This window comes from Parus major, chromosome 1 (genome assembly GCF_001522545.3).
Source record: "Parus major isolate Abel chromosome 1, Parus_major1.1, whole genome shotgun sequence".
Classification (NCBI taxonomy): domain Eukaryota; kingdom Metazoa; phylum Chordata; class Aves; order Passeriformes; family Paridae; genus Parus; species Parus major.
This window is the reverse complement of record NC_031768.1, coordinates 2,443,238-2,462,792: the sequence shown is the minus strand read 5'-3', so window position 1 is coordinate 2,462,792 and position 19,555 is coordinate 2,443,238. Positions and strand designations below refer to the sequence as shown.

The window sequence follows — 19,555 nt, the reverse complement described above, 5'->3', positions numbered from 1 at the left end:
ATCAGCTGTACTTGTTCCTTGCAGGAAGCTCAGGGAAATCCTCGGGAAGCAGAGCGTGGACACGGCAGATGGGGCAGGTGCTGGAATGCTGCTTGAGCCACCTCTGGATGCACTGCAGGGACAGGGAGAGGGTGAGAGGCAAAATTGGGGAAGAGGAATCCAGCTGGAAGCTGGAAATTACTGGCACTAAAGGGGAAACTCTTCAGTAAGTTGTACACCACTGAAATTTGGGGGTGAAGAACTGTTCTGCTGCTGTAATCAAATTTATTCTACGAGAATAAATCAGCATTAAAAACGGAAAAGGGGAAAAGTCACAGACAGAAATGTGGAGTTATTCCAAAATAATCCTGTCTTTTTTGCTTCATGGATTTCCACAATCAGGAGGCAAATGCAGAGTTTAGAGGGATAACCCATTCCCTGAGTGTGCTGCCAGCAATCCCAACCAAATTCATGCTCTGAAGAATCATCTGAAATCCACTCTGATGAATCAACTTTAAAAATACCTAAAGCTTTCTGACAGGCTGGCTGTGGGTCAGGCTTGGGGAAAAGGAAATTGTGCCCTGTTGTTCAAGCACTGAAGGGTAAGGGGAGGGCAGAGGGGTTGTTTTTAGGAGGTGGAGATGAGGAAGAAGAGCAGAGCTCACGTTTCTGTGGAAGTGATGGCCACACTCGAGCTCACAGCAGTCTCTGCTCAGCTCGTCGTGACAGATGGCGCAGGGATCCTCACCAGAGGCCTGGCCAGGAAAGGAATGCTCAGTTACTTAAAAACCAGCAGCAATTAACCAGCACATTCTACTCAATTAATGAGGTCACTAACTTTAACCAAGTCTATTGAAGCTTCTGTACACAAAATAAACGAGGCAATTCTTTTTTTTTTTTTTCCCCAGGATTATTTTGTGTCTTGTACAAAGCACGTGGCAACAACTCCACTGAAAGAGCAGAAAACTTACAGCATCGTCCTTCTTTTTCCATTTGGCTTTAGATGCAGCTCCAGCATTTCTCCAGGGCTGCAGGTTTGGCTGAGAGGGGTTTTTACTGGAGGAGTTTTTAGGGGTGGGCGCTGCCCCTTCCGCAGGCACATCCTGGCTCCGCGCTGCCGGGCCCAGGGAGTGCAGGGCTCTGCCTGCTGGAGCTGGTGCCTGGACAGGGATCAGAAAAGGAATTGTGTTCCTTGGGGCTGTGCTGCTCCCTTTTCCATGGGCAGGAGCAGCAGCTGCAGCCCCTGTACCTTTCGCTGCTGGTCCAGGATGAACGACGTGACCCGGTTGAGGATTTCATCCGGGCTCAGGCTGGCCATGGTGTTCCCATTCCTCCTCTGCACGTCCCTGATGAAGGCAATGAGGTCTGAGCTGGAGGGAAAGGAAAGGCAGGATCAGGGATGGCCCCTGGACAGCACTGCAGGCTCTGTTTGATCCCAGCAGGATCAAAAGACACCAGCTTTTCCCACAAACTGGAGCCTGCTCCCAATTTCCCTCAGTAACCAGGATGAAACCCCTGAACAGTCACCAGAATCATGGAATGGCTTCCATGGTTGGGAGAGACCTGAATGCTCATCCCACCCCACCCCAGCCATGGCAGGGCCACCTCCCACTGTCCCAGGAGCTCCCAATGTCCAGCCTGGCCTTGGGCACTGCCAGGGATCCAGGGGCAGCCCCAGCTGCTCTGGCAATTCCATCCCAGCCCCTGCCCACCCTGCCAGGGAACAATCCCTGCCCAAGATGCCAAGATCCAGCCCTGCCCTCTGGCAGTTTAAACCCATTCCCCCTTGGCAGCAGAACAAAATCATTTTTGCACTTGACCCCTGGCTGTTCAGACCTTGTTTCACAGCACTCCTTCAATCCAGTACCTGCTGTAGTTTGGGAATATACACTGGAGCTGGGAAAGAATATTTTCAATTCCTTCTGGAAGCTTTTTGTTGTTTGGAATTCCAGAAGGCCTCGGTTGCAGAGCTGAGGGATCTTGGTTGGGCTGGACATGCTGGGTGTTACTCCCAGAACCCCCCAGTGGGCAGGATGGGGAGGGTTTATTGGAATGTGGAGCCTCTGGAGCTTTGGGATGTGTTTTCCCAGCTGCAGAAGAAGCCTCAGAGGTGGCAGGTGCTGGCTTAGCTCTGGGCTGGGCTGGGAGTGGAGGCTGGGCTGGAGTTTTTCCATCAGAACTGGAAAATCCAGGAAGGGCACTGGGATGTGCAGATGCTGAGGAATAGGTGATGGTGGCAGGGTCACACGTGAGAGGTCTGCCTGGTATTGTCTAGGAAACAAACACATTTCACAGGAAAAGTCATTAAAACAAATTCAGCTGAGCTCTGGAGCGTTTGCAGGGTGAATTGGGACAGGTCTGGTTGTGCCCAGGATCTCAAAGGTGACACCAGTTTATCCTAAAAACTCCCTTACATCAGGGCAGTTGTTTGACCTCAGCATTATTTCTCTTCTAAAAGGTCACTCTGGTGTTACTGCAGAAAAAAATAAATTCCAAATGCAGAACAAGAGGCACAAAAGTTGCTCTTTCCCAGTAAATTGGTGGTGATTAAGCTGTCTCCATATTCTGTGTCAATAAATAGAAAGGACAGAGCTAAAAACAAGCGGGGAATTATGCAGGAGGACAGGAGTGGAACTTGCAGAAGCCCAGAGAAAGTGTAGCAACAATCTCAAATATTAGACCAGAGCCCTGAATCTAAATTACACCCAGAACAAAAATAAAAACCATAAACCAAGATTTTCCACAAAAGAAAAAAAAAATTAAAGATCAAAATTTAAATTTTTTTAAAAAAATTACAAGAATCAGAGGGATCAGAAGAAACTGCTTTGATTTGAGCAAAGCATTGGTGGAGCTGTTGGGCCATGAGAAAATGTCTGTGAACAGAATTTCTGGGGCTGTTCTCATTCCAGATAAATTCCCATAAATCCCTGGCTCCTTCCTGACATGTCTGAGGTTGGTGTTTGCCATCAGTGCCACACGGTGGTGCAGGAATTCCTTCGGGAAACTTTCCCCATGGAAAGGGAGCTCAGGCCTTGGCAGGGGCTGCCCAGGGAGCTTTGCAGTGCCCATCCCTGGAGGTGTCACCTGGACGTGGCACTCAGGGCTCTGGGCTGGGGACAAGGTGGGGACAGGTTACAGATTGGACTCCCTGGGCTGGGAGGGCTCTTCCAGCCTCAGGGATCCTGGGATTCTGCATATTGGGGATTATGCCAATGGATTTTGGGGCTGTTCAACCTGGAGAAGGCTCCAAAGAGCTCCTGTCAGTGCCTGAAGAAGCTGCAGGAGAGCTGGAGACAGACTTGGGGCAGGGAATGGAGTGACAGGACACAGGGAACGGCCCTGAGCTGAAGGAGGGCAGGACTGGATGGATTTTGGGCAGGGATTGTTCCCTGGGATGGAATTCCCAGAGCAGCTGGGGCAGACCCTGGATCCCTGGAAGTTCCCAATGCCAGGTTTGACACTGGGGCTGGGAGCAGCTGGGACACTGGGAGGTGTCAGGGTTGGAACTGGATGATTTTTAAGGTCCCTTCCAACCCAAACCCATCCTGGAATTCCAGGATTTCAGTACTACAGGAACTCTACAACAGACAAAAACTCCAGTGAGTCATTTTCAGCTCCATCTCCATCCCCTTTTCCTCTGGAGCAGCCCCTGGCTGCAGGGACAGCTGGCACTTGCTGTGTCTGAGGCTGCACATTCCAGTTCTCCCTGGACACCTCCCACCAGTCTGGGGAAATTCCTGGAATTGCTGTGGAAGGTGGGATACTCACATCAAATCCCTGAGGACAAGGAAAATCCACAACTTCCACTTTACTCAGGCAGTCCCGGGCACCCTTCCTCACCAGCTCAATTTTTTCTTCATACTCAGCCTGCAGAAGGAAAAGCAACCATTTACAAACCTTAAAAATCACATTTTACAGCTGGACTTCTCAGAGTTTCCTGTTGGGGTTTTTTTTTAAGAAGTTCCATGGATTTCTAAAGGTCACCAACAACAACAAAAAAAAATAAACTCTCTAAAGTGGGACCCAATTTTGAAGCAAGTGTATAAAAGGCAGATTTTTGTCTTTAAAAAAGTGAATGTATCCATTATAAATTACCAACCTGGACTCCAAACTCTTTCTTTTGTAATTAAAAAAATTCCTCTCAGCATTTGGAGGACAAGCTATAGTGTTTTAAAAAACAAATGCAACTTTATTATTTTATCTTTTCACTTCCAAAGTTAAACTGAGAAGTTGTGGAGAGAAATGAAGTTTTACCTCGACTTTTTCCAGTTGTTTCTTGACATTTGAAAGAAACATTTCCCAGGAATCGATCTGGGACTTCAACACAGGAGCTTCTGAAGCTGAGCTGCTGGAATATTGAGGATTTACAGTTAAAACTCCAACATTCCCATTATTCTGAAGACCAGCTGTGTCCCAACAGTTCCTCCCTCAACAATTAACCCCAGTTCAAGTTCAAAGGGATTTCAGGTAAAAATCAGTTACACTGCAGCCCTTTTCCAGGGATACTGGGCAGGAAGAACTGGAATTATTATTATTACACAGATAATCTGCTTTTCTCAGCTCAGAGAGACACAAGGATAAGGATGAGTCTCAATTTCCAGCCCAATTTTGTTCAGGGCAATATTATTTACCCCCAGCTCTGTGCACCTGCATATTAACATTTTAATATTTTATAGAAACATTATATATTGAATGTAACTATAGGACATAAAAACTGTATTTTATAGAATATTAAAACAATATGATATAGTAGATAATTAACAAGCAGGAGCAGTGGAATTCCTGGTGGGAATTCCCAGTACCTGCTCACTGCCTTCAGTGTCCTCAGATTTCCCTCTGCCTTGGCAATGCTGCCTTTGAGTTTCCAGATTTCAGTTTCCTTCCAGGTCTGGAGCACTGAGACCTGTTAAAAAAAAAAAAAAAAGACAAAAACCAAAACCAAACAAAAAAAAACAAACACCAAAAAACCCAAATCAAGTAAAAATAAAACAACCCAAAAAAACCCCAAACAACAAACCAACCAAACAACCACCCCCACATGTTAAAAAAAAACAAGAAAAAAAAAAGGATAAAACCTTAAACCAGATTTAAATAAAAATTTAAAGAGTTTGAGGATACAAAGTGCACACACACAATTCCTACAGTGAGGAATTTTCAAGTGGAATTTCCATCTTTGGAACTTCCAACATTTACTCAACATCTCTGGTACCATTTCTCCACCTCCAATCACCACAACCCCAGCTCTAACAAAAGGTTTTTAAGGATTCTTTTTTTTTGGTTGTACCTCTGCTTTAACAGCTCTTTTCTCACACTCCTGGCTGTCATTTTGACTCTTTTCTATCAGCTCTTCCAATGTGCCTTTCTCATTAGCAAATTTATTACTGTGGAAGAAAAAGAAATGAAATATCTGAGTAACATTCACAGCAGAGCAGTTTGTAAAGTTTTTAGAGGATTTTTAGAGAGACTCAGTGTCATGTAATAAAGAGAAATGTATGAGAGTATGATTTTCTTTATTCTAAATATTAATATTTACTCATGGCAAGTAAAAGCAAGCTTAGAGTAAGAAATATGGGTTAAAGTGCTTATTTTCCTCTAAGCCTTTACCCAGAGTGATGCAGAAAAATGTAAATATTGCTGAAAGGGACCTGAGTTTTACCTGGTCTCCAGAAATGTATTTAAACACTTGTTATATTGCTTTTCCTTGTCATCAATGGTCTTCAAATACCTACAGGAATGAAACAATTCATTAAGCTTGTTGTGGAAAAAGTTTATTGGCAAATATGGACCATGCTCCTCTATAACCACCAAGACAATCTGTGGATTTTAGATCCTGTTTAATCCCACAGGAATTATGGAATTCCCAGCCCTGGAAGTGTCCATGGCCAGGTTGGAGCAACCTGGTGATAGTAAAAGATTTTAAAATCATAGAAAATTCGGGGAGCTGGAAAGAAAGTCAGGTTTGGGAAGCCCTGGGAAATGTCAGGCCTTGTGAAATTGCACCTGTGTAGTCAGTACATGATAAATGATGTAATTGTTAAATGTAATTAGATATAATTATTGTTTAAAGAACATGAGGAACAATGTTAGGGGTTGGAGGGGGATCACGAGAATTCCATGCTTGGGTAAATTCAGTGCATACAATAGAACAATGTAAGTTTAATAATTAATATGTAAGTTATATAACAATAAAAACACCTTCAGCTCAAAACCAAGGGGGGGTCAGATTTGGGTCTGTGTACCCCTGACACCCAGAGCTTTTCAATAAAAGCACCTCCATATAATAATTTCATGATTAATATAATAATTTCATGATTAATATAATCATTTCATGATTCTGTGTTCCTGAGTGCTAACACTGGCACAGTGGGAGGTCTCCCTGCTCATGGCAGGGAGTGGAAATCAATGGTCTTTAAGATCCATCCCAACCCAAACTATTCAGGGATTCTGTTCTAAGTACATTCAAATTTATTGCTAATGAAGCAGTAATTAATATAAAAACAGGATAATGATTTTTCAGGAGAGATTTGGCCAAAACTAGTTTATGACTAAAGATACAACAAAGGCATTCAAGGACCAAAGTCTGGGGTCTGTAAACAGAGAGAAGACATTAAAATACAGTAAGAATTGTCAAATCTGATTAGGAGAATTATTGCTAAATCAGTGGCATCAGTTATCTAAAAGCTATTTTTGATGTTTACCTGTTATTTGCCAAAAAATTCAGAAGAAGAAAGTGGCCATGTCCATATTTCAGCCCAATACTGGGAGAAACTGGCTGGTTTCACAGCCAAGGATTAAATTTCCTTAAAAAACTTCCTTAGACTGTCAGAGTGAGGGGATGTAAATCTATTTACAGCCATACCTCTCATTGGTGTCTGAGTGTTTTTTAGCTGTGCCCTTCAATGCTTTTAAATTCTCTCGATTTTCTTTCTTCTCCTGCTGCCATTTCTTCATTTGTGTTTCCGAGACTTGGTGTAACCAATCCAGCTCATTCTGGGACACCTGAAGGCAGAAAAGAAAGAAAACTTTTATTTCTGAAAATTGTGGTTTAATTTAAATCAGAGTTGGAGCAGACTGAGGATATTTGTGATCAATCAGGGAATCCTGGAATGGTTTGGGTGGGAAGGACACTTCCCACCACCCCAGGCTGTTCCAAGCCCTGTCCAGCCTGGCCTTGGACACTTCCAGGGATCCCTGGGATTCCACAACCTCTGATCCATGGGGAAAAGCTTTACCTTGGTCTCTTCAATACATTTTTTCAAGAGCTCTTCCAAAGCACTGATTTCCTCCAATCTCCTGCTTTTTAACTGCTCAAATTTCTCCTCTGCTTCTCTGAGTTGTTCTTTCAATACCTGGTGCTCCTTTTCCATGCGGAGAATATCGCCCTGGAAATTAATCAGTTACAAAAACCAGTTTGATTTATACCTGTTCCCAGGGCAAAGGCCACATTTCCACACTGTTATCTCCTGGTGCAGACAGCAACCTGCCATGAACGTCACTCTGAACTGTCTCTATGCTCAAATGGAATATTTGAATTCAGGTTTTGAGAGAGGAAATACCTCATAAACATTCAACATCTGAATAGCTTAGAACAAAGCTATCAGAATATCAAATATCAGATCAAAGCTCAAAATTCATCTCCTTGTGGGGATGGGTGATGTTTCCAAGAACAGAACACAAAACCAGCCAAACAACCCAAAATACAAAATATCTGTTAAAAACTGTTGTTTTCAGAGGACTTTCATTCCTTCACTATTCAGTTTTTGGGCATTCCTTTAACCTCCTTCATGAGAAATGTAAAGCAGGATGCAGGGAACTTACTTGTTGATTTTCAAATGGATGGAAAGGCAAAGTATTGGTTTCCCTATCAGCAACCTCCTGATTTACCTGGAGCACAAAAAAAGTTAAGATTTGATTAAAAATCTTCTCAGTTCATAAATGAGCTGCTCTGGTTTGGAGCTTTTGAACCTCACCAAGGGTTTTACAAATCCAACTCTAATCCAGGCCTATAAATGATGTAGGAAAACATTGTGAAGGTGTTTCTGAAAGGGATTTTTTTGTTTCTTTCCCTGATTTCATTGACCACAAGCAATTTCAGGGAGTTCTGTGAGTCTTTAAACAAAGCTGTGCTCTAAATGTGTGAAAAATTAAGGTTTGCAGGAAGTGTCTCACCCTCCTGTCAGGGAGTGGTAGAGAGTGAGAAAGGCCCCCCTGAGCCTCCTCCACAAATCCAAATCCTCAAATGTTGTGGAAGTGAAAATAAATCCCTGAACTCATCACAAAAGGAAAAATAACGACACAGAAGGACTTTGCTTCCTCTCTAAAGTGAAGCTGAAATTTAAGTGTAGCACTTCCCTCTGGGACACCCAGGGAAAAGAGCTGCAAAAACTTCAGGTACAACAAAATTTGGTGGGCAGCTCTGAGGAATTCAAATGAAAAAATGAGTGAACACAGAAAGTGGCAGCAACTTAAACTGGAAGTTCTCAGGAGTCATGGAAAGGTTTGGGTTGGGAGGGATTTTAAGGATCATCCCATCCCAGCCCAGCCATGGCAGGGCCAGCTCCCACTGTCCCAGGAGCTGCCAATGTCCAGCCTGGCCTTGGGCACTGCCAGGGATCCAGGGGCAGCCCCAGCTGCTCTGGCAATTCCATCCCAGCCCCTGCCCACCCTGCCAGGGAACAATCCCTGCCCAAGATGCCAAGATCCAGCCCTGCCCTCTGCCCCTGGCAGCCATTCCCTGGCTCCTGGCCCTGCAGCCCTTGGCAATTGTCTCTCTCCAGTTTTCCTGGGGCTCCTTCAGGCCCTGCAAGGCCACCCTGAGCTCAGCCCAAAGCTTCTCCTGGCCAGGCTGAACAATGGCAGCTGGGCCAGCCTTTCCTGCCAGCAGAGCTGCTCCATCCCTCTGCTCATCCTGGAGCCTCCTCTGGGCTCTCTCCAGCATTGTTCCCTTCCCACTCCTTACCTGAACAGCCACTATCCTTGTGTGAGGATCGCTCTTCATCCCAGGTTTATTTCTCCTTTCTTCTTCCTTTTTAACACATTTACCACCTTCAGCTTCATCCGAACCATCTGGAAAAGCAGAATCCTCCTCATCCGAGGTCTCCAACTGAAGGCCTTTTTTGCACTCCTGGACTTCAGCTGGCAGGGAACCCTCAGGGCTGTATTTTCCACATGGAATTGCTGATTCCCAATGATCCAAATGAGCTCCAGGATCGGCATAAACCAAGGCAGGCTGTGCCAGGGCAGCAGGCAGGGGCAATATTCCATATTGATAACCCCACGAGCTCTGAGGCAAAAACACAGCCGGGCCCACAGGCCCGAAGCTCTTCAATAAAACACCCGGAAGCGGCGCCTTGTTTTCCATGGAATCAACATCCTCGTTTTCCAGAGGATTCCCAGGTGTGAGGGAAGCAGGGATGGAGCAGGGTAAATATTGTGGAGTCTCATAATCTGTTAAATCAGGAGTTGCTGATAAAGAGGGTTTCAAAGGGTACGACAGAGGCTTGAATTCCTGGGCATAGGGATTCAACGGCAGCTTGGTGTGGGAAGAGGTCTCTCGGAATTCCTCAGATTTATCATTTTTTTCTTTATTCCCAGTCTCATTTTTGCTTGGATTTCCTTCAAAAAGGACTGAGTGCTTCCTTAATCCAATCAGATTATCCACCATAATGAAACGAAGGGATTTCAGCAGGAAGAACTCCAGGCCACCTTCATCTTCCACCACCTTCCGAGTTTCCTCAGGGAAATTTTCATATTCCCCAACCAGTAATTTATTATTACTTTCCAGAGGGCCATGTTCTTCCAAAATTTGAGAAAAATAACTTAAAAAAAAAAAAAAAAAAAAAAAAAGAGTTGTTACAATTAATTAGAATTTTTTAATGTATTTCACAAACATTTAATCCCTTCCTTCATGGACATGCTACACACACACCAAAATTCCAATTAATCCAAAAGAATTATTAAAATTATGAAGGAAAATCAACCCCCCCTGAAGCTGCTAAGCACAGAAATTTATACTCACTCATATAAATTTTCACAGATTGTATCTGGATTATTATTATTATTCATGTGATAATTGTTACTACTTGAAACATTATAAAGAGCTTCGAATTCCTCCAGTTGCTCCTGGAGATATTCTGGGGTTACAAAGGGTTCATTTGAAAAATCTCTGTACCTTAAAAATCAGAAAAAAAAAAATAAAATAAAGTTAACCCAGCCTTGGTATTTTTAAGGGATTCTTCTCCAGCAGTTTGGAGTTTGGGCAATAAAAACAGAATCAAATACTCACAAATTATTTTCTTTTATAAGTATCTTCTCTTCTTCACGTGGTGCTGTACTAACTCCACTGGATAATACTAAAATAGACTAATTGAAAACAGATTTTTACAATTTTTACCTCAAGCTCATGTAAAATAATCCACTGCAAAGACCAGGAGTAACTTATTTACACTGAATTTTGTTCTTTAAATTCATCATGTTCATTATGAACTGCAAAACTTCCAGGTGAAATTATCAGTGCTAAGCCACAGCAAGAAAGTTCTTAATTTAAAGTCATTAATTTCTTCTTCAGAACTTATTTGGGAAAAAGAAACTGGGATATTCAGCCCCAAATGCCTCTTTTTTTACCAATTCCACCAAAATTCAATCAAAATTTCTTTTATATTTGAGGCTACAACAAATTTACCACAAGCAGGAGTTATCCCTAATTCCACATATGACTCTGGTTATTATTGCCTACACCACTACAGACTTTTTAGTTGTCTTCATGTTTATTGTATAATAATTTAGAAATACACAAATAAATGAACCTAAGTCAGAAAAATAAATCCTGAAGAAAAATCTGAAGTTTACTCTTGAAATTCTAGGAATTTAAATGATAAAAAAGTGAGAGCATGAGGCTGGATCTGAGGTTTTCAATAAAGCAAAATCCTCCAAGAGGCAGCAGAAAATCCAGGCAGAATAATATTCCAATAAAATCTATAAAATAATGAATAATGAATAACATTCCTGGACACAAAATGGTATTTTTACACTTAATTCCCATCCTCCCACATGGAAAATTAAAATCACAATAATTCAGAATGAAGCCAGTGGAAGGTACCTCCAGTCAGAGCCAAAGTTAGTCATAAATAAATTTAAAAATAGCTTTTATACTGATAAATTTTAACAGAACTATTTTAGTTTGAGTCTTCACAGCTTAATTTTACTTCAGGAAAAGTAAGGAGTCTCCTCAAAGTATTTAAAAAACAGCTCCTATCCATCAGAATGCCAGAAATTCTAAAGAAATCCCATTTTTAGGTGGGTTTTTAGTAGGAAATGAGTGGTATCTGCTTTAGCAGCTTCCAGAGGTACTGACCTTTGAATCTTTCCAGTTCTTCTTCCTGTTTTTGTTTTTAACTTTGATTTCATTATTCTGAAACAGAAAATACAACAGGATTGGCAAATGTTGCCTCAGTTTTCCAAGAAAGACAGAGATGAATGAAGTGAAATTTGAATTAATTCTTTAAAAGGATAGGGATTACACAGGAACAGAATAATTACAGGTTATTTTAGGCTGTAACACTGAAATCAAAGCAGTTTTATTGTGCTGGTTTTAACTGCATTCTTGGATTTTGCCAATTCATGAAATGAAAAAGCAAAAAAATTCTGCATTTCATTAATGTGTGCCCTCAAAAAAACTACATGTCATTAACATGCAAGTGAAAAATTCTGCATTTTATTAGTGTACATTTAAAAATTTTCATTTTATTAATATATAGACTAAAAATTCTGCATTTTATTAATGTGTACATTAAGAATTCTGCATTTTATTAATGTGTACATTAAGAATTCTGCATTTTATTAATGTTCACATTAAGAATTCTGCATTTTATTCATGTGTACATTAAGAATTCTGCATTTTATTAATGTGTACATTAAGAATTCTGCATTTTATTAATGTTCACATTAAGAATTCTGCATTTTATTAATGCATACATTAAAAACTGCATTTTGTTACATGTACACTTAAAATTCTTCATTTTATTAATGTTCACATGTCAAATTCTGCATTTTATTAGTATATACACATTAATTAACTCCAAAGCTTTATTCTGAATCAAATTCTGAAGTAAATATTGGATTTGTAAAGATAAATTTAACTGCAGACAAGAACTTCAAATGAGAGTCCCTCAAACACAGAATTAAATGAAATACAACATCTATTTCTGCCATTTGGGATGGATTTTAATGATGCCACCAACCAGAAAATGATTCAGAATCAGGCCCACTTAAAAAATTATTTAAAAATAATTGAAGTGTCAAATAATTAAAGAAAAAGGAGCTAAAACAAGAGATTAAACCTCCAATAAGTCTGAAGGACGAGGCTGCAAAATATTTCCTCTTCTAAAATAGCAAAAAGTTCTTTCTGAGCTCAGGCCAAACAGAAATAAAATTCACTTACTGATAAATTTTCATTTCCCTGCTTCTTTAATATAATAGTTGGGTCATCTGTTGAGAGGATAAAAGTCATGGTGATTGATGGAAATAATAATAATATTGTATTTAATTTACAATTTAACTGTGAAATCACAGGAATTACTCCCCTAATCCTTTACCCAACGCCACCAAAGCAGCTCCAAAAGTGCAGCTGCAGAACTTTAATGTTAAAAACCAAAAATAAAAATGGATTTTTTTTATGGGAAATGTTTGATCTTTTTGCCCACTCACCCATTTTATCAAAGAATTCATCTAGAGCTTGATGGAGGTCTGGGAAATGTTCTCTGTTTTCTTCCAAAAGCCATATAAAACAACGGGATTTCTCTAGGGGAGGGGCGAGGAAATAATCACAAATTTCTTGCTTTTCACCATCAGCTGCCACAAAATCAAATTTATTGCCATATTTCTGGTTCCACAGTGGGATTAAAATAGAAAAGTCAAGCTCTTGCAGAACTTGCCCATATTGAAGGAGAAAGTTTTTTGTAGCTGTCAGACCTGAAAAAGATGGAAAAATCCCAATATTTCATTCCAGCTTGAAATTTTTAGTGCTTAAAATGTGATATTCCTCTTTGAAGGGGAAGAGGTTTGGTCTAGAAATTAAATGTACAGATGATGTGAGAGCTTTTGTGCCTTGGAAATGATAAAAATATGGTATTATATAACAAAATATGATATATCATATTATATGATATGGTATTACATGATATTACATAGTATTATATAATATGATGTAACTATTATTGTAGTTAATTTAATATTATTTAATATTTATTTAACATTATATAATATTATTAGAATAAATAAATAATAGGGAATGGGGCTGATAAAAATTCTACTCTCACCAATTATAATTATTATTACAACAATATATTAAATGAATTAATATTAATTAAAACACTATATTAATTATATTATTATACTAATACAGTATAATAATTATAATTAATATAATATTATAATATAGTAATAATTACAATAATAACAACAATAATATAATAACAACAAGATTTGGACCTATGAATTCTTGGAAGGATATATGGATGTGACTGAGCAAAATTAAGAACCCCAAACCCCAAAATTCCACTTTTTTTTCCAATTATAAATCCAACAGGACACAGCAGAGCACCAACATGAAATGATTTCCAAGTCTAATGGCAAAAATGTCACAAATATCAGCATTTAACCCCATTTTGGAATTTTAAGACAATTTAAAAACAGTTCCAATTTCTCTTTCCTGCGTGAGCCAAAGCCCTGCAGAGCTCCTGGCTCACCCAGGTTGTGTTTCCCCCCTCCAAATCAGGGCAAGACCAAAGAGGAAAAATTTTATTTTGCCGTTTAAAACGAAGGAAAAAAGTGGAAAATAGGGATTTTCTCCATTTTCTCTGGCAGAACCCACCCAGGTTATCCAGGTGCTGCAGCCACTTGTGCACTTTGGGATCCACCTCTCCCAGCTGGCTCAGCACGTGCAGGAACCCCCTGCTCTGCACCCGGCATTTCTGCTGCATTAGGGAGCTGAGCAGCTGCTCCAGCACCTCCTGGGAAGTGCCACTGATTTGGGAATAAGAGGTGAAATCCTCCTCTCTGATCACTCCCCACACCAATAACTCCTTTAATAATTTGGCAGCGTCAGGGACAGCAGCTTTGATCTGCTCGGAATTCCGCTGGATGTGCTGCAGGACCTGGTCCCCAGAGTATAACTCCTGGCCATAACCTGGAAAATTAAAATGATGGCATTAAAAAAAAGCACAAAACGAGCAAGATTTCATCTCCTTACCACAACTGAAAACAACTTAAAAGCACGGAGATAATTTGGATTAAGTGGTGTTGATAATTATTTGTTTTACACTGAAAATTACGGGATTTAAATTATTATTTTTTCCATACATTCTGAGCATTAGGAATTCGATCCAACACAGATTGAAATTTTTGTTTGAAGAAACAAACACCTTGCCCAGATTTTAGGATAAAGTCACAGTGACCTGCAGTGGCTCCAAGGATCACAAATGAAGATGAGCCAAAGGAAAGGAAAAACCAAATATTAAAAAAGAAACCAAAAACCAGGAAATAAATGAAAGTGATTTTACAAATCCACAGGGGAGCCAAAATCTCCCAAATTTTCAGGATATGCCACAGCAGGGAACAGGAACACCCCAAACATGGGATCAAAAAAAATACACCCAGAGTATTTAACAGGGAATCCTAGTAAATCATAAATAAATTAGAGGCCAAATTGATAATAAAAAACAAATTAAATAAAAATTAAAAACAAACAAAAAACTAAATCTTCCAACATCTTCCCTCTTCCTTTGCCCTGAGAAGCTGCAGGGGAAGTTCCCAGCTCTGGAATGTGGAGCAGCCAACATCCAGCAAGGCAAAAACTGAAGTTTTAAATGCCTGTTTTTATTTTTAATATTTTAATATTTTTATTTTTCTCCGTCATCTGAAATGTACATTTTAAGTACAGGGAGGAGATCAGTCTGCCTTTATTTGAGATTTTTTCTTTTCCCTAACACTGTCCCAAGGTGCTTTTCCTGAAATCCTTTTTCAAGGGGTTCACTCAGAATTGGAGCTTTTCCCCTCTCCAGCTGATTCTGCAAAAACCAGCCAAGGAAAAGTCCAAGATTTCTACAAGGAATTAAACCCCACAGTAATTAAACCACACAGTAATTAAACCCCACAGTAATTAAACCCCACAGTAATTAAACCCCACAGTAATTAAACCCCACAGTAATTAAACCCCACAGCTGTTTGGACAATAAAACCAGAAGTGAAATAAAATTTGTCTTAAGTAAAAATGCAACTTTTTCACAGAGGGGTGATGTCCTGTGTTAGGATTAGGATATTCAAAATGCTGATTCCATTGCTTTGTGATAACTCAGAGTCACAGAATCCCAGGATAACTGAGCTTGGAAAAGCCCTCCAGGATCATCAAACCCAAACTTTGGTCCCCACCTTGTCCCCAGCCCAGAGCTCTGAGTGTCACCTCCTTCCCTGGGCACCCCCAGGGATGGGCAAAGCTCCCATTCCAGTGCCCACCCTCCTTTCCATGGAGAAATCAGCCCCAAAATCCCAATTTCCACTCACCTCTGTGCTGACTGTACTGGGATTCTTCATTTCCATCCTGCTCTTCCTCAGCTTTTTTCCTGGCAGAACTCCAGGCCTCTTCTCGCGCTCGTTTTCGCCGCAGTTTTCTTTCTTGCTTCATTTTTATCTTCCTAAGACTGCAAAAAGCAATTCAGCAGCCAGCCAAACATTAACTGAGGTGAAAATATCACACTGAAAAGTACAAACTGCGTGAAAGTGGTCTTCATTTAGAAGCAGAGACCACAAAACTTCATAAAAAGATCAAGCAGAGACCACAAAACTTCATAGAAATATCAATGTCCTCAAGATGCAACAACTTTTATTTCCATTAAAGATGTCTAAATTAGGATTGGCTTCAACACTCTTAATTTATAACTCGGTATTTTCAACCAAATATTAACATTTTATTCCTTTCCTTTTTAAAAATCTTGTTTTGTCTGTTCTCTCAGCTTGATTTCTCATTATTTAGAGGTTAATTGACCAAAAAAACTGCAAACTGAGTTATGTCAAAGGTCTGGGTATCAATAACTACAGCAGCAGCATAAAACACATTTTTTATTTACACTTTCCAAACATTCACACAAAATAAATTTTGTGGAACAATTTAAAGGCTTTTTCCATTGGATTATAATGGATTTTACCAGATTTTTTTGGTTTATCAGGTAAAGGGCAAGGAGAACTTTCCAAAATATTGGTAAAAAGGCATGAAAACCCCTCCTGCTCTGCTCTCAAATCCATTCAAACAGGACAAATCTTACCTTGAACATTTCTGTTTTATACAGGCCCTTGGTGGTTCCTTGGATTTTGGGATTTTTTGTTCAAACTACCAAAATAAGGGATAGGACAGGAATTAAATTTGGTTTATGACACAACAAACCCCACAATCATTTCTGCTCAGTGTTGCCCTGGGGAGAATTTGTTATCTGGGGAGAATTCTCCATCCTCCTGTGGCTCTGGGGAGTTTTTCCTGAGGGATTATTGAATTTAGTGAATTCCAGCCCCCATCCATGACAATCTGACCAACACCAAAAGGCAATTCTTGCTCCACTAGAACAGGAAATTAATATTCCTAAATAATCTTCACATCCTGCAGTTAAAGCAGCACCATTTTTATTCATTTATTTTTTTCAGTTACATTCTCATCTTAATTTTATTCCCCTTAATATTCTAATTAATTTCATATAAAACATGACCATACTTACTTCACATTTTACCTGCCCAGTAGAACTGAAAATAGCTATTTTTGAAATAAGGCCTTTACAATCAGGAGTAAAACACATTTCCTTAAGGAAATCCTGCAGGAAAAAAGGACACACACACAACAAAGGCATTTAAATCCACACACCATTTATGTCCTGACATAAATTAATTTCTTCATTTGAGGTGACCAAAGGAAGCACAATCCTAAATTCCTCCTGGGAGCTGACTTGGGAAGGGATGAAAATCAAAAATCATGGAAAATTTGTGGCATCTTTTATTCTTTTTCTCTTTTCTCCAACTTCACACCCAAACTTTCCAGAGTGCTTTTAGGAGCTCCTGATTTCCCTTCATTTTATCCTGGCAGCTGAATTTTGGGGAATTCCTTTACATATCTCAATGCAATGATCTTAAAAAAAAACCATTAAAAATTTGAGTCTGGCAAAGGCCTCACCTTATCATTTTTATCACTGTAGTTTGTTGTTTTCAGCTTTTTCCAGCAGCTGATGTGGAACTCCACCCTGCACTGCTGACAGCAAATAATACGTATAAAACCCTAAAAAAGAGGAATGGCAACAACTGAACACCTTGAAATCAAACCACGAGGAAAAGCAGCAGATCATATAAAAAGGGACAGGAAATATGCCAAGTTTTACTTCCCCAACCTTTCTCAGCTGAAAATTTACCTTAAAATCTGGGTCTGTAAAATATATTTGGATTTTGGAGTAGCCATGGCACTGCTGATACCGACAAACAGCATCTGGCTTTGGAGGGAATTTACATTCCTCGATATAATTCCTTAAAGCCATCTGGAAAACACAGAATTATCAGAGACAAACTGCACAGAGAGCAGGAAAAGATTTCAACTTCTACTCACAAACTCCTGGGGACTGCAGTGAAGCACATCCCTCTTGGAAAAGCAGTGACTAACCCCCCCTCCAAAAAAAATCCCAACTCTTTCCCAGTGAAACCCCCCAAAAAAATCCCAACTCTTTTCCAGTGAAACCCCCCAAAAAAATCCCAACTCTTTTCCAGTGAAACCTCCCAAAAATCCCAACTCTTTCCCAGTGAAAGCCAGGGAAGATTGGCCTTTTATGGCCAAAATATTGCAGGGATTGCTCCAAGTGCTGGCAGCTGAGTGCTCACACACCCAGAAAAATGCAGGTTTATCCTGAGCCAGTGTCCCACATCCTGAGCCATCCCACAGGGATTTATCATTGTCCACATGATTAAACAGATTACAGGGCAAAAATGGAGTTTTTTGGGTCATTTCTGAAGATTCCCAGCATTTCCAGAGTGTTTCACCTGGGATCTGAGCTAAGGATGAAGCTCAGACCTGGCCCTGGGGAAGCAGGGAGATCTCCCAGGATAATTTCTGAGGAAAAGAGCGGCTCCATGTGAGATCAGGGCAGGGCTGGAATTAAGCCCAGACTAATAAAACATGATCCAGAGCAGAGCCCTGATAAAGCCTGGCAGATATCTGCATTATCCAGAGCTCCCAGAGCACGGACTGCCAAATCCAGGCTGCCTGGGAGAAACCCTGGGGCTGATTTTTGGGAGGAAAAAGCCCAAAATTGCCACTTCTACCACAAACTCTGCAGGTCTGGGGAGTTTTGCCAAGTGAAAAACCTTCCCAGTTCTGCTGTGCCAAAAATGTGCAGAGCAGCTCCTGGAGCCAGATTTTTCCTGTCAAACAGGGAACTTTACCACATAAATCCCAAGGTTTTATCCAGGAACTGGATAGAAAAGTCCCCTATTTCAGTTTTAAATTCAACTTCCTGGTTTTTAGCCAGTTCAGAGTTTTTAATCCAGTTCTCCCCAGAATTTTTTTGTGTGTTCACACCTGGAAGTTTGGGAGTGTTCAAGGAAGGGAATCAAACATTATCCCAAAATCATCTGGGGCTGGAAAAGAGCTCCAAAATCTGAGGTGTGACACATCCCCACCTTGAGTCTCACACCCAGGCCCTGTTTGGATGCCTCTGATAGATGAAGAATGAAAAGATGATAAAGCAAAAAAAAATTATAAATGAAAAAAATTATAAATGAAAAAAAAAATTATAAATTAGAAAAATTATAAGTAACAAAAAAGATAAATGAAAAAATATAAATTAAGAAAAAAAACACCAACAAAAAACCCCAAAAATGATGAATCAAAAAATAATAAATGAAAAAATAAATTAAAAAATTATTTAAAAATTATAATTAAAAATGATAAATTACAAAAATGATAAATTAAAAAAAGAAATGAAAAAAGATAAAAATATAAATTAAAACAATGAGAAATTAAAAAAAGATAAATGAAAAAAGATAAAAGAAAAAAATGATGAAAGAAAAAATGATAAATGACAAAAATGATAAATTAAGAAAATAAATGAAAAATACTATAAATAAAAAAAAGATAAATGGAAGAAGTGATAAATGAAAAAATTATAGATAAAAAAATGATAAATAAAAAAGATAAATTACAAAAATGAGAAATGACAAAAATGATAAATAAAATTATTTTAAGAATAATTAATTAAGAATAATAGTAATAATAATAGTAATAATAAAAAGAAATTATAAATAAAAAATAAAGATAAATGGAAAAAAGTGACAAATAACAGAAATGATCCATGACAAATGGCCACAGCTGGTGTGAGCTCACACAATGTTTGTTCCCAAAGCCAGTGGAAACTGCACAATTCCCACTGTGTGGAAGGAGAAAAACTGGAATTTGAGCTCAGCCAGGGCACCTGGAGCTCACACAGCTCCTGCCCTGCTGCTCCCCACAGAGCCCCTGCAGCCTGGCAGGGACAGCAGGACAAGTCTCTGCTTGTGT

At 39.7% G+C, this 19,555-nt stretch overlaps 1 protein-coding gene across 1 annotated transcript in view; it reads right to left on the bottom strand.

Moving 5' to 3' along the window:
- The window catches only part of TTC3 (tetratricopeptide repeat domain 3), a 49,011-nt gene that overhangs the window by 945 nt on the left and 28,511 nt on the right, over window positions 1–19,555 (bottom strand). The window contains exons 22-46 of the mRNA XM_015635702.3: window positions 17,421–17,543; window positions 17,189–17,290; window positions 16,740–16,832; window positions 16,296–16,360; window positions 15,538–15,674; window positions 13,850–14,164; window positions 12,685–12,948; window positions 12,419–12,465; window positions 11,333–11,389; window positions 10,265–10,341; window positions 9,998–10,150; window positions 8,939–9,797; window positions 7,798–7,863; window positions 7,212–7,361; window positions 6,839–6,978; window positions 5,636–5,704; window positions 5,264–5,360; window positions 4,782–4,882; window positions 4,234–4,327; window positions 3,748–3,846; window positions 1,847–2,250; window positions 1,229–1,349; window positions 951–1,139; window positions 645–734; window positions 12–112 (exon numbers count right to left, since the gene is read on the bottom strand). Coding sequence (XP_015491188.1) covers window positions 12–112; window positions 645–734; window positions 951–1,139; window positions 1,229–1,349; window positions 1,847–2,250; window positions 3,748–3,846; window positions 4,234–4,327; window positions 4,782–4,882; window positions 5,264–5,360; window positions 5,636–5,704; window positions 6,839–6,978; window positions 7,212–7,361; window positions 7,798–7,863; window positions 8,939–9,797; window positions 9,998–10,150; window positions 10,265–10,341; window positions 11,333–11,389; window positions 12,419–12,465; window positions 12,685–12,948; window positions 13,850–14,164; window positions 15,538–15,674; window positions 16,296–16,360; window positions 16,740–16,832; window positions 17,189–17,290; window positions 17,421–17,543 — 4,013 coding nt within the window. The remainder of the gene's footprint in view (window positions 1–11; window positions 113–644; window positions 735–950; window positions 1,140–1,228; window positions 1,350–1,846; window positions 2,251–3,747; window positions 3,847–4,233; window positions 4,328–4,781; window positions 4,883–5,263; window positions 5,361–5,635; window positions 5,705–6,838; window positions 6,979–7,211; window positions 7,362–7,797; window positions 7,864–8,938; window positions 9,798–9,997; window positions 10,151–10,264; window positions 10,342–11,332; window positions 11,390–12,418; window positions 12,466–12,684; window positions 12,949–13,849; window positions 14,165–15,537; window positions 15,675–16,295; window positions 16,361–16,739; window positions 16,833–17,188; window positions 17,291–17,420; window positions 17,544–19,555) is intronic.